Source organism: Petromyzon marinus, chromosome 64 (genome assembly GCF_048934315.1).
Source record: "Petromyzon marinus isolate PM22_M1 ecotype Great Lakes invasive population chromosome 64, UKy_Petmar_22M1.pri1.0, whole genome shotgun sequence".
NCBI lineage: Eukaryota > Metazoa > Chordata > Hyperoartia > Petromyzontiformes > Petromyzontidae > Petromyzon > Petromyzon marinus.
This window is the reverse complement of record NC_133730.1, coordinates 8,274,495-8,292,003: the sequence shown is the minus strand read 5'-3', so window position 1 is coordinate 8,292,003 and position 17,509 is coordinate 8,274,495. Positions and strand designations below refer to the sequence as shown.

The 17,509-nt window shown below is 52.9% G+C and overlaps 1 protein-coding gene and 1 long non-coding RNA gene across 2 annotated transcripts in view; one reads left to right on the top strand and one right to left on the bottom strand.

The window, feature by feature from the left end:
* The window catches only part of LOC142906452 (uncharacterized), a 397,072-nt gene that overhangs the window by 256,179 nt on the left and 123,384 nt on the right, over positions 1-17,509 (bottom strand). The gene's annotated exons all lie outside the window — the stretch shown is intronic.
* Positions 1-17,509, top strand: part of COG6 (component of oligomeric golgi complex 6) — a 70,271-nt gene that overhangs the window by 5,379 nt on the left and 47,383 nt on the right. Inside the window, exons 6-9 of the mRNA XM_076054206.1 lie at positions 1,347-1,417; positions 2,160-2,253; positions 4,443-4,571; positions 10,820-10,911. Coding sequence (XP_075910321.1) covers positions 1,347-1,417; positions 2,160-2,253; positions 4,443-4,571; positions 10,820-10,911 — 386 coding nt within the window. The remainder of the gene's footprint in view (positions 1-1,346; positions 1,418-2,159; positions 2,254-4,442; positions 4,572-10,819; positions 10,912-17,509) is intronic.

Sequence of the window (17,509 nt, the reverse complement as noted above, 5' to 3'; positions counted from 1 at the left end):
CTCTCTGTCTCCGGCAAGCAAAAAAAACATTCTTGCTGTGGTTTTTCACACCCGACGACGATTGCTCGTGCGGAAATCGAAACGTCGTGATTTGTTTTATTTAACACCTACGTGACTTTACCGGAAGAACCAAAGAGCATGTGGAGTTGATTTTTTGTTTAACGAGGGGAGAACAAAAGAGAGCCATGCTGAGTGTAATTGGTAGAAGTGGGTGGGTGGGTGGGTGAGTGGGTGGGTGGGTGGGTGAGGGTGGGTGGGTGGGTGAGTGGGTGGGTGGGTGAGTGAGTGAGTGGGTGGGTGAGTGGGTGGGTGGGTGAGTGGGTGGGTGGGTGGGTGGTTGGGTGGGTGGGTGGGTGAGTGGGTGGGTGGGTGGGTGAGTGGGTGGGTGAGTGGGTGGGTGAGTGGGTGGGTGGGTGGGTGGGTGAGTGGGTGGGTGAGTGGGTGGGTGAGTGGGTGGGTGGGTGGGTGGGTGAGTGGGTGGGTGGGTGGGTGAGTGGGTGGGTGGGTGGGTGAGTGGGTGGGTGGGTGAGTGGGTGAGTGGGTGGGTGGGTGGGTGGGTGAGTGGGTGGGTGAGTGGGTGGGTGGGTGGGTGGGTGGGTGAGTGGGTGGGTGGGTGAGTGGGTGGGTGGGTGAGTGGGTGAGTGGGTGGGTGGGTGAATGGGTGAGTGGGTGGGTGGGTGGGTGAGTGGGTGGGTGGGTGGGTGGTGGCGACGTGGTGGCAGGACAGACGCGACGTGAACGCGATCCAGACGCACGCCTGAACAGCAATCCTTTAGTACAGCTTTGTTCCGACTCGCCTTGCGGGTCACTCGCAGGTACGTGCAGGTACCTGTGAGTTACCCATGGGTACGTAATAGTACCCATGGGTACCCGTGGGTTAGTCACTTGCCCATCCACCCTCCCACCCATTCACTCGCTCGCCCATCCACCCATTCACTCACGCACCTACCTACCTACCTGTTCACCCACTCACTCACCCACCCATTCACTCGCTAACCCATTCACCCACCGATTCACTCGCTCACCCATCCACCCACCCATTCATTCGCTCACCCATCCACCCATTCACTCACGCACCTACCTATTCACCCACCCACTTCACCACCCTCCCACCCATTCACTCGCTCGCCCATCCACCCATTCACGCATGCACCTACCTATTCACCCGTTCACTAACCCACCCTCCCACCCATTCACTCGCTCACCCAATCACCCATTCACTCACCTTCCCACTAAATGACTCATAAGTCCGCCCGCCCACCCAGCAATCCATGTTCTAACCCACTTGCTCACCCGCCCACTCACCCACCCTCTCGCCCCCCCCCCCCCCCCTCCTCCACCCTCAGCCTGGAGATCATGGAGCAGATGGCTCTACACCAGGAGGCCGCCTATGAGAGACTTTACCGCTGGGCCCAAGGTGACTTCTCCGGGCATAGACCACATAGACTCACTCAGGGCCAGGCTCGCATGAACTTAAACAACGAAACGATTTTATCTGGGGACCGGTGGCGCGGTGGTTGGCACGCTGCGCTACGAAACCCTGCAGAGACCCGGGTTCGATTCCCGCTCACGGGCCACCAACACCGGTGACGATTATCTGCACCGGTCCCGGGCCTCCCCTAAGCCGGCTCAGCCTCAAAATTAGCACCTGGTGCGGTGTGTAAACATCGGCACCGGATCGAAAAAGGCGGCCGGGCGTGATGCTGGCCACCCACCCCTTCGTGTGCCGCTCCGGCCTTCGAAGTTCGCCGCTACTCGCGAACGGCACTTGCCTCGAAAAGTCTGTTAGAGGCTCCGCGGGAGACTTTGCCTTTGGCTGTGCGCGCGAGTGTGGGAATGTGCGAGTTTATGTGTGTGCGAGTGTTCGTTTGTGTGCGCGTGCGTGCGTGTGCGTGCGTGCGTGTGAGTGACGATTACACGAACCGGTCCTGGGCCCTCCTCTAGCTCGGCTCGGCCTCGAACGAGTACCCGCTACGACTTTCAAACGTCGCCACGCGCTGCTGAGCGCGCGGAGCTGCACGCGAGTGCGTCCGCGCCGGGCCTTCGTAGGTGCCGCTCGCTTCCGTGCACGCTTGCCCCGACCGCCTGCCGGAGGCTAAGCCCCGGGGGCGGGCGGGGGTGTGTGTGTCCCTTTGTCTCTTGTGCGCGTGCACGCGCAGGGGAGTGCCGCAGCATGACGCACGACTCGTGCGACGTGGCGGGCGTGCTCTCCCGCGCCGTCGGGGCACTCCAGGACCGCCCCGTGCTGCTCAAGTGAGGCCACCACCACCACCACCACCACCATCCCCCTCCACCACCACCACCACCACCTCGCCCGTTCCCAAGACGCCCGCGGGAGGTTTCGCCACCGAATCGCGGTTGGAGAGGCGGCGGCGGCGGCGGCGGCGGCGGCGGCAGCGGCGTTTTGCTTTTGAAGGCGTCGCCGCTGACCGCGTTGAGCCGGTCGCCCGCGGCGAGGCTTCGCCGCCGGCGACGACGCTCCCTCGCGGCGGCCCCGGTGCTCCGTCTTGCGACCTCAGAGACGTGCCGAGCCGCGGTGGTCATCGTTTGCGTTCACTCCCCATTCCGTTCCCGATGACTGAATGCAGTTAACCCTCCGCCACCGAATCGACGATGGTTCGGTGGCAGTGAGTTGTACGCTAGACTCTGCAGCCGTTTGCAAGCATACGCCCCTTCCTGGAACCGCGTTTCCCGCAAGCCCGCTAAGAATCGCGATATATTTTTACACCGGAGCAAACCGTTGAGCTATAAAGGTAATTTTTTCACGTATGTCCAGTAATGGGCACGGGGTCAGAACGTTACAACAACACACAGTTACAAAAACACGATCGGAGTGCAAAGTGTAGGAACGGTCAGCACGTCACTTAACAACAGTATGTACAGTAAAACCTTGGATTGCGAGGAGCATAATTCGCTCCGGAAACGTGCTTGTAATCCAAAGCACTCGTATATCAAAGCACTCGTATATCAGTTGTGTGATCACGTGATGCTCGGCAGACAAAGCGTATACACGTACACTGCTCGTATTGCAAGACCCTCGCTCGGTTAGTAAATTAATATTTATTTAAAATGTTGATTTAAAGCTTTCGTGACTGCAGGGATTCATATTCTTGGTTCTTTCGGTAAAGTCACCACGTAGAAGGGAAACAATAAAAATAATAAAAATATAAAACAATAAAATTCTCACGACGTTTCGACTGCAACACAAGCAATCATCATGAGGTGTGAAAACCACAGCAAGACAATTTGAAAAAAGTGGCGTTTGTTTTTTAACGTTACCACCACGGAGAGCGATTTGACAGTTTGTTCAGATGGACGAGTCCATCCATTATTTTCGTCTCCCCCCCTCCTCTTTTCCGAACATAGATGGACTCGTCCATCTGAATGACTGCCAAATCGCTCTCCGTGGTGCTAACGTTAAAAAACAAACGCCACTTTTTTTCAAATTTTCTTGCTGTGGTTTTCACACCCGATGATGATTGCTTGTGTGTTGCAGTCGAAACGTCGTGAGAATTTTATTGTTTTATATTTTTATTATTTTAAAAAAAAATGTTTGACTCGTCTTGCAAAACACTCGCATAACCAAGTTACTCGCAATCCAAGGTTTTACTCTGTATATACAATTACGATTCAACGATGTTATTCTACCAGGTTGAGGCCCACTGAGCTGCGTAGCTCTTTGTCAGAGGCGACCCTGGCCACAGATGATCGCCCGAGGCAGTGGAAATGTTTTGCAGCCAACCAGTCGGAACGCGTGGTGATGTTGATTCTAAATTTGGAGGGAAGAACCGGAGGACCCGGAGAAAAATCCACGCGATCACGGGGAGAGAGAGAGAGAGAGAGACGCGCAATTTCCAAATATACAGCAGCAGGCGTTCGGTTCTGGATCGAACCCACGACCTCCTGTATACCAGAAGCGGTAGTTAACATCTCCTAGCCACCGTGATGATGATCAGAGAGAGAGAGATACGCAAACTCCAAATATACAGCAGGCGTTCGGTTTTGGATTGAACTCACGACCTCCTGTATACCAGGAGCGGTAGTTAACATCTCCTAGCCACCGTGATGAGCATGAGAGAGAGAGAGACACGCAAACTCCAAATATACAGCAGGCGTTCAGTTCTGAATCGAACCCACGACCTCCTGTATACCAGGAGCGGTAGTTAACATCTCCTAGCCACCGTGATGATTATCAGAGAGAGAGAGATACGCAAACTCCAAATATACAGCAGGCGTTCGGTTTTGGATTGAACTCACGACCTCCTGTATACCAGGAGCGGTAGTTAACATCTCCTAGCCACCGTGATGATGAGAGAGAGAGAGATACGCAAACTCCAAATATACAGCAGCAGGCGTTCGGTTCTGGATCGAACCCTGTACAGTAGTTCCTCGGTTTAACAGTGACCCTGTCCCCCCGCTACCCCCCCCACCGCCGGTGCCAGGTACACGCTGGACGAGTTTGGCACGGGGCGGAGGAGCGCGGTCGTGAGGGGCTTCATCGACGCGCTGACACGGGGGGGGCCCGGCGGGACCCCGCGGCCAATCGAGATGCACTCCCACGACCCGCTGCGGTGAGGCGGCAACATCAGCGTCGTCCTCATTATCATCGGCAGTGGCATCATCAGCGGTATCGTCAGCAGCAGCATCATCACGATCAGTAGCAGCAGCAGCATCATCACGATCAGTAGCAGCAGCAACAGCAGCAGCAGCAGCATCATCACGATCAGTAGCATCGTCAGTAGCAGCAGCATCATCACGATCAGCAGCAGCAGCATCATCACGATCAGTAGAATCATAAGTAGCAGCAGCATCATCACGATCAGTAGCAACGTCAGTAGCAGCAGCATCATCATCACGATCAGTAGCATCGTCAGTAGCAGCAGCATCATAATCACGATCAGTAACATCAGCAGCAGCATCATCACGATCAGTAGCAGCAGCATCATCACGATCAGTAGCATCATCAGTAGCAGCAGCATCATCACGATCAGGAGCAGCAGCAGCAGCATCATCACGATCAGTAGCAGCAGCATCATCACGATCAGTAGCATCGTCAGCAGCAGCATCACGATCAGTAGCATCATCAGTAGCAGCAGCATCATCACGATCAGTAGCTGCAGCATCATCACGATCAGTAGCAGCAGCAGCAGCAGCATCATCACGATCAGTAGCAGCTGCAGCATCATCACAATCAGGAGCAGCAGCAGCATCATCACGATCAGTAGCAGCAGCAACAGCAGCAGCAGCAGCATCATCACGATCAGTAGCATCGTCAGTAGCAGCAGCATCATCACGATCAGCAGCAGCAGCATCATCACGATCAGTAGAATCATCAGTAGCAGCAGCATCATCACGATCAGTAGCAACGTCAGTAGCAGCAGCATCATCATCACGATCAGTAGCATCGTCAGTAGCAGCAGCATCATAATCACGATCAGTAACATCAGCAGCAGCATCATCACGATCAGTAGCAGCAGCATCATCACGATCAGTAGCATCATCAGTAGCAGCAGCATCATCACGATCAGGAGCAGCAGCAGCAGCATCATCACGATCAGTAGCAGCAGCATCATCACGATCAGTAGCATCGTCAGCAGCAGCATCACGATCAGTAGCATCATCAGTAGCAGCAGCATCATCACGATCAGTAGCTGCAGCATCATCACGATCAGTAGCAGCAGCAGCAGCATCATCACGATCAGTAGCATCATCAGTAGCAGCAGCATCATCACAATCAGTAGCAGCAGCAGCATCATCACGATCAGTAGCATCGTCAGCAGCAGCATCACGATCAGTAGCATCATCAGTAGCAGCAGCAGCAGCATCACGATCAGTAGCGTTATTAGCAGCAGCAGCATCATCATCACGATCAGTAGCAGCAGCAGCATCATCACGATCAGTAGCAGCAGCAGCATCATCACGATCAGTAGCATCGTCAGTAGCAGCAGCATCATCACGATCAGTAGCATCATCAGTAGCAGCAGCATCATCATCAGGATCAGTAGCATCGTCAGTAGTAGCAGCAGCATCATCATCACGATCAGTAGTGTGTCACTATCATTGTGTGTGTGTCACTGTGGGGAGCGGTAGTGTAGCGGTTAGCGCTACGCCCTGCTATGAACCTGGCGACCCGGGTTCGATTCCCGCTCACGACCAACACCAGTGACGATTATCTGAACCGGTCCTGGGCCTCCCCTAGGTCGACTTAGCCTCAAATGGGTACCTGGTGCGGTGAATAAAAACATCGCCACTGGGGAGACAAAGGCGGTCGGGCGTGGTGCTGGCCACCCACCCCCTCGTGTACCGTTCCGGCCTTCATAGGTGCTCGCTAACAGCACTTGCCCCTACAGTCTGTTAAGGCTATACGGGGGATCTTTGTCTTTGTGTGTGTGTGTGTCACTGTCATTGTGTGTGTGTCACTGTGTCACCGTGTGTGTCACTATCACTGTGTGTGTGTGTCACTGTCACTGTGTGTGTCACTGTCATTATGTGTGTCACTGTGTCACCATGTGTGTCACTATCACTGTTTGTGTGTCGCTGTGTCACCGTGTGTGTCACTATCACTGTGTGTGTGTCACTGTCACTGTGTGTGTGTCACTATCACTGTGTGTGTGTCGCTGTGTGCCACTGTCACTGTGTGTGTCACTGTGTTGCTGTGTGTGTCACTATCAATGTGTGTGTGTCAGTGTCACCGTGTGTGTCACTATCACTGTGTGTGTCACTGTCATTGTGTGTGTGTCAGTGTCACCGTGTGTGTCACTATCACTGTGTGTGTGTGTCACTGTCACTGTGTGTGTCACTGTCATTGTGTGTGTGTCACCGTGTGTGTCACTATCACTGTGTGTGTGTGTCACTGTCACTGTGTGTGTCACTGTGTCGCTGTGTGTGTCACTATCAATGTGTGTGTCACTATCACTGTGTGTGTCACTGTCATTGTGTGTGTGTCACCGTGTCACCGTGTGTGTCACTGTCACTGTGTGTGTCACTGTCATTGTGTGTGTGTCACTGTCACCGTGTGTGTCACTGTGTCACGGTGTGTGTCACTATCACTGTGTGTGTGTGTCACTGTGTGTCACTATCACTGTGTGTGTGTCACTGTGTCACCGTGTGTGTCACTATCACTGTGTGTCGCTGTGTGTCACTATCATTGTGTGTGTGTCACTGTCATTGTGTGTGTCACTGTGTCACTGTGTGTGTCACTTTCACTGTGTGTGTCACTGTCACTGTGTGTGTGTCACTGTGTCACCGTGTGTGTCACTATCACTGTGTGTGTGTCGCTGTGTGTCACTATCACTGTGTGTGTCGCTGTGTCACTGTGTGTGTCACTATCACTGTGTGTGTGTCGCTGTGTGCCACTGTCACTGTGTGTGTCACTGTGTCACCGTGTGTGTCACTATCATTGTGTGTGTGTCACTGTCACTGTGTGTGTCACTGTCATTATGTGTGTCACTGTGTCACCATGTGTGTCACTATCACTGTGTGTGTGTGTCGCTGTGTGTCACTATTACTGTGTGTGTGTCACTGTGTCACCGTGTGTGTCACTGTCACTGTGTGTGTCACTGTCATTGTGTGTGTGTCACTGTGTCACTATCACTGTGTGTGTGTCGCTGTGTGCCACTCACTGTGTGTGTCACTGTGTCGCTGTGTGTGTCACTATCACTGTGTGTGTGTGTCACTGTCATTGTGTGTGTCACTATGTCACTGTGTGTGTCACTATCACTGTGTGTGTCACTGTCACTGTGTGTGTGTGTCACTGTCATTGTGTGTGTCACTGTGTCACCGTGTGTATCACTATCACTGTGTGTGTGTCGCTGTGTGACACTGTCACTGTGTGTGTCACTGTCGCTGTGTGTGTCACTATCACTGTGTGTGTGTCACTGTCACTGTGTGTGGGTGTCACTGTGTGTGTCACTGTGTCACTGTGTGTGTCACTGTGTGTGTCACTGTCACTGTGTGTGTCACTATCACTGTGGGTGTGTCACTGTGTGTCACTATCACTGTGTGTGTGTCACTGTCATTGTGTGTCACTGTGTCACTGTGTGTGTCACTGTGTGTGTCACTATCACTGTGTGCGTCACTGTGTCACGGTGTGTGTCACTGTGTGTCACTATCACTGTGTGTGTGTCACTGTGTCACCGTGTGTGTCACTATCACTGTGTGTGTGTCGCTGTGTGTCACTATCACTGTGTGTGTCGCTGTGTCACTGTGTGTGTCACTATCACTGTGTGTGTGTCGCTGTGTGCCACTGTCACTGTGTGTGTCACTGTGTCACCGTGTGTGTCACTATCATTGTGTGTGTGTCACTGTCACTGTGTGTGTCACTGTCATTATGTGTGTCACTGTGTCACCATGTGTGTCACTATCACTGTGTGTGTGTGTCGCTGTGTGTCACTATTACTGTGTGTGTGTCACTGTGTCACCGTGTGTGTCACTGTCACTGTGTGTGTCACTGTCATTGTGTGTGTGTCACTGTGTCACTATCACTGTGTGTGTGTCGCTGTGTGCCACTCACTGTGTGTGTCACTGTGTCGCTGTGTGTGTCACTATCACTGTGTGTGTGTGTCACTGTCATTGTGTGTGTCACTATGTCACTGTGTGTGTCACTATCACTGTGTGTGTCACTGTCACTGTGTGTGTGTGTCACTGTCATTGTGTGTGTCACTGTGTCACCGTGTGTATCACTATCACTGTGTGTGTGTCGCTGTGTGACACTGTCACTGTGTGTGTCACTGTCGCTGTGTGTGTCACTATCACTGTGTGTGTGTCACTGTCACTGTGTGTGGGTGTCACTGTGTGTGTCACTGTGTCACTGTGTGTGTCACTGTGTGTGTCACTGTCACTGTGTGTGTCACTATCACTGTGGGTGTGTCACTGTGTGTCACTATCACTGTGTGTGTGTCACTGTCATTGTGTGTCACTGTGTCACTGTGTGTGTCACTGTGTGTGTCACTATCACTGTGTGCGTCACTGTGTCACGGTGTGTGTCACTGTGTGTCACTATCACTGTGTGTGTGTCACTGTGTCACCGTGTGTGTCACTGTGTCACCGTGTGTGTCACTGTGTCACGGTGTGTGTCACTATCACTGTGTGTGTGTCACTGTGTGTCACTATCACTGTGTGTGTGTCACTGTGTCACGGTGTGTGTCACTATCACTGTGTGTGTGTCACTGTCATTGTGTGTGTCACTGTGTCACTGTGTGTGTCACTGTCACTGTGTGTGTGTCACTGTCACCGTGTGTGTCACTATCACTGTGTGTGTGTGTGTGTCATTGTCATTGTGTGTGTGTCACTGTGTCACCGTGTGTGTCACTATCACTGTGTGTGTGTCACTGTGTGTCACTATCACTGTGTGTGTGTCACTGTGTCACCGTGTGTGTCACTATCACTGTGTGTGTGTCACTGTGTGTCACTATCACTGTGTGTGTATCACTGTGTCACCATGTGTGTCACTATCACTGTGTGTGTGTCATTGTCATTGTGTGTGTCACTGTGTCACTGTGTGTGTCACTATCACTGTGTGTGTGTGTGTCGCTGTGTGTCACTATCATTGTGGGTGTGTCACTATCACTGTGTGTCACTATCACTGTGTGTATGTGTGTGTGTCACTGTGTGTGTGTGTCACTGTCTCACCGTGTGTGTCACTGTCTCACCGTGTGTGTCACTATCACTGTGTGTGTGTGTCACTGTGTGTGTGTGTCACTGTGTGTGTGTGTGTGTCACTGTGTGTGTCACTGTCATTGTGTGTGTGACTGTGTCACCGTGTGTCACTATCACTGTGTGTGTGTGTCACTGTGTGTGTCACTGGCATTGTTTGTGTGACTGTGTCACCGTGTGTCACTATCACTGTGTGTGTGTGTCGCTATGTGTGTCACTATCACTGTGTGTGTCACTGTGTCGCTGTGTCACGTGCAGCTACGTGGGTGACTGTGTCACCGTGTGTCACTATTACTGTGTGTGTGTGTGTCGCTGTGTGTCACTATCACTGTGTGTGTCGCTGTGTCATGTGCAGCTACGTGGGTGACTGTGTCACCGTGTGTCACTATCACTGTGTGTGTCACTGTGTCGCTGTGTCACGTGCAGCTACGTGGGTGACTGTGTCACCGTGTGTCACTATCACTGTGTGTGTGTGTCGCTGTGTGTGTGTCACTATTACTGTGTGTGTCACTGTGTCACGTGCAGCTACGTGGGTGACTGTGTCACCGTGTGTCACTATCACTGTGTGTGTCGCTGTGTGTGTGTCACTTTCACTGTGTGTGTCACTGTGTCACGTGCAGCTACGTGGGTGACTGTGTCACTGTGTCACTGTGTCACCGTGTGTCACTATCACTGTGTGTGTGTGTGTGTCGCTGTGTGTCACTATCACTGTGTGTGTGTGTGTCGCTGTGTGTCACTATCACTGTGTGTGTCACTGTGTCGCTGTGTCACGTGCAGCTACGTGGGTGACTGTGTCGCTGTGTGTCACTATCACTGTGTGTGTGTGTGTGTCGCTGTGTGTCACTATGTGTGTGTGTGTCACTGTGTGTGTCACTATCACTGTGTGTGTCGCTGTGTGTGTGTCACTATCACTGTGTGTGTGTGTGTCACTGTGTCGCTGTGTGTCACTGTGTGTGTGTGTGTCACTGTGTGTATCACTATCACTGTGTGTGTCACTGTGTCACGTGCAGCTACGTGGGTGATTGTGTCACTGTGTGTGTCACTGTGTCGCTGGGTCACGTGCAGCTACGTGGGTGACTGTGTCACTGTGTCACGTGCGGCTACGTGGGTGACTGTGTCACTGTGTGTGTCACTATCACTGTGTGTGTCACTGTGTCACGTGCAGCTACGTGGGTGACATGCTCGCTTGGCTGCACCAGGCGAGTGCCTCCGAGCGTGAGCACCTGGACGCTCTGCTCAAGGACGTCTCCACGCTGGGTCAGATCACCCACATACCTACACACGTACCAGATCACCCACATACCTACACACGTACCAGCTCACCCACATACCTACACACATACCAGCACACCCACATACCTACACACGTACCAGCTCACCCACATACCTACACACGTACCAGCTCGCCCACATACCTACACACGTACCAGCTCACCCACATACCTACACACGTACCAGCTCGCCCACATACCTACACACGTACCAGATCACCCACATACCTACACACGTACCAGCTCACCCACATACCTACACACGTACCAGCACACCCACATACCTACACACGTACCAGCTCACCCACATACCTACACACGTACCAGCACACCCACATACCTACACACGTACCAGCACACCCACATACCTACACACGTACCAGCTCACCCACATACCTACACACGTACCAGCTCACCCACATACCTACACACGTACCAGCTCACCCACATACCTACACACGTACCAGCTCACCCACATACCTACACACATAGCAGCTCACCCAGATGCCTACACACGTACCAGCTCACCCACATACCTACACACGTACCAGCTCACCCACATACCTACACACGTACCAGCTCACCCACATACCTACACACGTACCAGCACACCCACATACCTACACACGTACCAGCTCACCCACATACCTACACACGTACCAGCTCACCCACATACCTACACACGTACCAGCACACCCACATACCTACACACGTACCAGCTCACCCACATACCTACACACGTACCAGCTCACCCACATACCTACACACGTACCAGCTCACCCACATACCTACACACGTACCAGCACACCCACATACCTACACACGTACCAGCTCACCCACATACCTACACACGTACCAGCTCACCCACATACCTACACACGTACCAGCACACCCACATACCTACACACGTACCAGCTCACCCACATACCTACACACGTACCAGCTCACCCACATACCTACACACGTACCAGCACACCCACATACCTACACACGTACCAGCTCACCCACATACCTACACACGTACCAGCTCACCCACATACCTACACACGTACCAGATCACCCACATACCTACACACGTACCAGCACACCCACATACCTACACACGTACCAGCACACCCACATACCTACACACGTACCAGCTCACCCACATACCTACACACGTACCAGCTCACCCACATACCTACACACGTACCAGATCAGCCACATACCTACACACATACCAGCTCACCCACATACCTACACACGTACCAGCTCACCCACATACCTACACACGTACCAGCACACCCACATACCTACACACGTACCAGCACACCCACATAACTACACACGTACCAGCACACCCACATACCTACACACGTACCAGCACACCCACATACCTACACATGTACCAGCTCACCCACATACCTACACACGTACCAGCTCACCCACATACCTACACACGTACCAGATCACCCACATACCTACACACGTACCAGCACACCCACATACCTACACACGTACCAGCTCACCCACATACCTACACACGTACCAGCACACCCACATACCTACACACGTACCAGCTCACCCACATACCTACACACGTACCAGCTCACCCACATACCTACACACGTACCAGCACACCCACATACCTACACACGTACCAGATCAGCCACATACCTACACACGTACCAGATCAGCCACATACCTACACACGTACCAGCACACCCACATACCTACACACGTACCAGCACACCCACATACCTACACACGTACCAGCTCGCCCACATACCTACACACGTACCAGCACACCCACATACCTACACACGTACCAGATCACCCACATACCTACACACGTACCAGCTCACCCAGATACCTACACACGTACCAGCTCACCCACATACCTACACACGTACCAGCACACCCACATACCTACACACGTACCAGATCACCCACATACCTACACACGTACCAGCTCACCCACATACCTACACACGTACCAGCTCACCCACATACCTACACACGTACCAGATCACCCACATACCTACACACGTACCAGCACACCCACATACCTACACACGTACCAGCACACCCACATACCTACACACGTACCAGCTCACCCACATACCTACACACGTACCAGCTCACCCACATACCTACACACGTACCAGATCAGCCACATACCTACACACGTACCAGCTCACCCACATACCTACAAACGTACCAGCTCACCCACATACCTACACACGTACCAGCACACCCACATACCTACACACGTACCAGCACACCCACATACCTACACACGTACCAGCACACCCACATACCTACACATGTACCAGCACACCCACATACCTACACACGTACCAGCTCACCCACATACCTACACACGTACCAGCTCACCCACATACCTACACACGTACCAGATCACCCACATACCTACACACGTACCAGCACACCCACATACCTACACACGTACCAGCTCACCCACATACCTACACACGTACCAGCTCACCCACATACCTACACACGTACCAGCACACCCTCATACCTACACACGTACCAGATCAGCCACATACCTACACACGTACCAGCACACCCGCATACCTACACACGTACCAGCACACCCACATACCTACACACGTACCAGCTCGCCCACATACCTACACACGTACCAGCACACCCACATACGTACACACGTACCAGATCACCCACATACCTACACACGTACCAGCTCACCCAGATACCTACACACGTACCAGCTCACCCACATACCTACACACGTACCAGCACACCCACATACCTACACACGTACCAGATCACCCACATACCTACACACGTACCAGCTCACCCACATACCTACACACGTACCAGCACACCCACATACCTACACACGTACCAGCTCACCCACATACCTACACACGTACCAGCTTACCCACATACCTACACACTTACCAGCTCACCCACATACCTACACACGTACCAGCTCGCCCACATACCTACACACGTACCAGCACACCCACATACCTACACACGTACCAGATCACCCACATACCTACACACGTACCAGCTCACCCAGATACCTACACACGTACCAGCTCACCCACATACCTACACACGTACCAGCACACCCACATACCTACACACGTACCAGATCACCCACATACCTACACACGTACCAGCTCACCCACATACCTACACACGTACCAGCACACCCACATACCTACACACGTACCAGCTCACCCACATACCTACACACGTACCAGCTTACCCACATACCTACACACTTACCAGCTCACCCACATACCTACACACGTACCAGCTCACCCACATACCTACACACGTACCAGCACACCCACATACCTACACACGTACCAGATCAGCCACATACCTACACACGTACCAGCTCATCCACATACCTACACACGTACCAGCTCACCCACATACCTACACACGTACCAGCTCACCCACATACCTACCCACGTACCAGCACACCCACATACCTACACACGTACCAGATCAGCACACCCACATACCTACACACGTACCAGATCAGCCACATACCTACACACGTACCAGCACACCCACATACCTACACACGTACCAGCTCACCCACATACCTACACACGTACCAGCTCACCCACATACCTACACACGTACCAGCTCAACCACATACCTACACACGTACCAGCTCACCCACATACCTACACACGTACCAGCTCACCCACACACCTACACACGTACCAGCTCACCCACATACCTACACACGTACCAGCTCACCCACATACCTACACACATAGCAGCTCACCCACATACCTACACACGTACCAGATCACCCACATACCTACACACGTACCAGCACACCCACATACCTACACACGTACCAGCACACCCACATACCTACACACGTACCAGCTCACCCACATACCTACACATGTACCAGCTCACCCACATACCTACACACGTACCAGATCAGCCACATACCTACACACGTACCAGCTCACCCACATACCTACACACGTACCAGCTCACCCACATACCTACACACGTACCAGCACACCCACATACCTACACACGTACCAGCACACCCACATACCTACACACGTACCAGCACACCCACATACCTACACACGTACCAGCTCACCCACATACCTACACACGTACCAGCTCACCCACATACCTACACACGTACCAGATCACCCACATACCTACACACGTACCAGCACACCCACATACCTACACACGTACCAGCTCACCCACATACCTACACACGTACCAGCACACCCACATACCTACACACGTACCAGCTCACCCACATACCTACACACGTACCAGCTCACCCACATACCTACACACGTACCAGCACACCCACATACCTACACACGTACCAGATCAGCCACATACCTACACACGTACCAGCTCACCCACATACCTACACACGTACCAGCTCACCCACATACCTACACACGTACCAGCTCACCCACATACCTACCCACGTACCAGCACACCCACATACCTACACACGTACCAGATCAGCACAGCCACATACCTACACACGTACCAGATCAGCCACATACCTACACACGTACCAGCACACCCACATACCTACACACGTACCAGCTCACCCACATACCTACACACGTACCAGCTCACCCACATACCTACACACGTACCAGCTCAACCACATACCTACACACGTACCAGCTCACCCACATACCTACACACGTACCAGCTCACCCACATACCTACACACGTACCAGCTCACCCACATACCTACACACGTACCAGCTCACCCACATACCTACACACATAGCAGCTCACCCACATACCTACACACGTACCAGATCACCCACATACCTACACACGTACCAGCACACCCACATACCTACACACGTACCAGCACACCCACATACCTACACACGTACCAGCTCACCCACATACCTACACATGTACCAGCTCACCCACATACCTACACACGTACCAGATCAGCCACATACCTACACACGTACCAGCTCACCCACATACCTACACACGTACCAGCACACCCACATACCTACACACGTACCAGCACACCCACATACCTACACACGTACCAGCACACCCACATACCTACACACGTACCAGCACACCCACATACCTACACACGTACCAGCTCACCCACATACCTACACACGTACCAGCTCACCCACATACCTACACACGTACCAGATCACCCACATACCTACACACGTACCAGCACACCCACATACCTACACACGTACCAGCTCACCCACATACCTACACACGTACCAGCACACCCACATACCTACACACGTACCAGCTCACCCACATACCTACACACGTACCAGCTCACCTACATACCTACACACGTACCAGCACACCCACATACCTACACATGTACCAGATCAGCCACATACCTACACACTTACCAGATCAGCCACATACCTACACACGTACCAGCACACCCACATACCTACACACGTACCAGGACACCCACATACCTACACACGTACCAGCTCGCCCACATACCTACACACGTACTAGCACACCCACATACCTACACACGTACCAGATCACCCACATACCTACACACGTACCAGCTCACCCAGATACCTACACACGTACCAGCTCACCCACATACCTACACACGTACCAGCACACCCACATACCTACACACGTACCAGCTCACCCACATACCTACACACGTACCAGCTCACCCACATACCTACACACATAGCAGCTCACCCACATACATACACACGTACCAGCACACCCACATACCTACACACGTACCAGCTTACCCACATACCTACACACGTACCAGCTCACCCACATACCTACACACGTACCAGCTCACCCACATAACTAAACACGTACCAGCTCACCCACATACCTACACACGTACCAGCACACCCACATACCTACACACGTACCAGCTCACCCACATACCTACACACGTACCAGCTCACCCACATACCTACACACGTACCAGCACACCCACATACCTACACACGTACCAGGTCACCCACATACCTACACACGTACCAGCTCACCCACATACCTACACATGTACCAGCTCACCCACATACCTACACACGTACCAGCACACCCACATACCTACACACGTACCAGCTCACCCACATACCTACACACGTACCAGCTAACCCACATACCTACACACGTACCAGCACACCCACATACCTACACACGTACCAGCTCACCCACATACCTACACACGTACCAGCACACCCACATACCTACACACGTACCAGCTCACCCACATACCTACACACGTACCAGCTCACCCACATACCTACACACGGACCAGCACACCCACATACCTACACACGTACCAGCTCACCCACATACCTACACACGTACCAGCCCACCCACATACCTACACACGTACCAGCTCACACACATACCTACACACGTTCCAGCCCACCCACATACCTACACATGTACCAGCCCACCCACATACCTACACACGTACCAGCCCACCCACATACCTACACACGTACCAGCACACCCACCTACCTACACACCTACCAGCACTCCCACATACCTACACACCTACCAGCTCGCCCACATACCTACACACGTACCAGCAC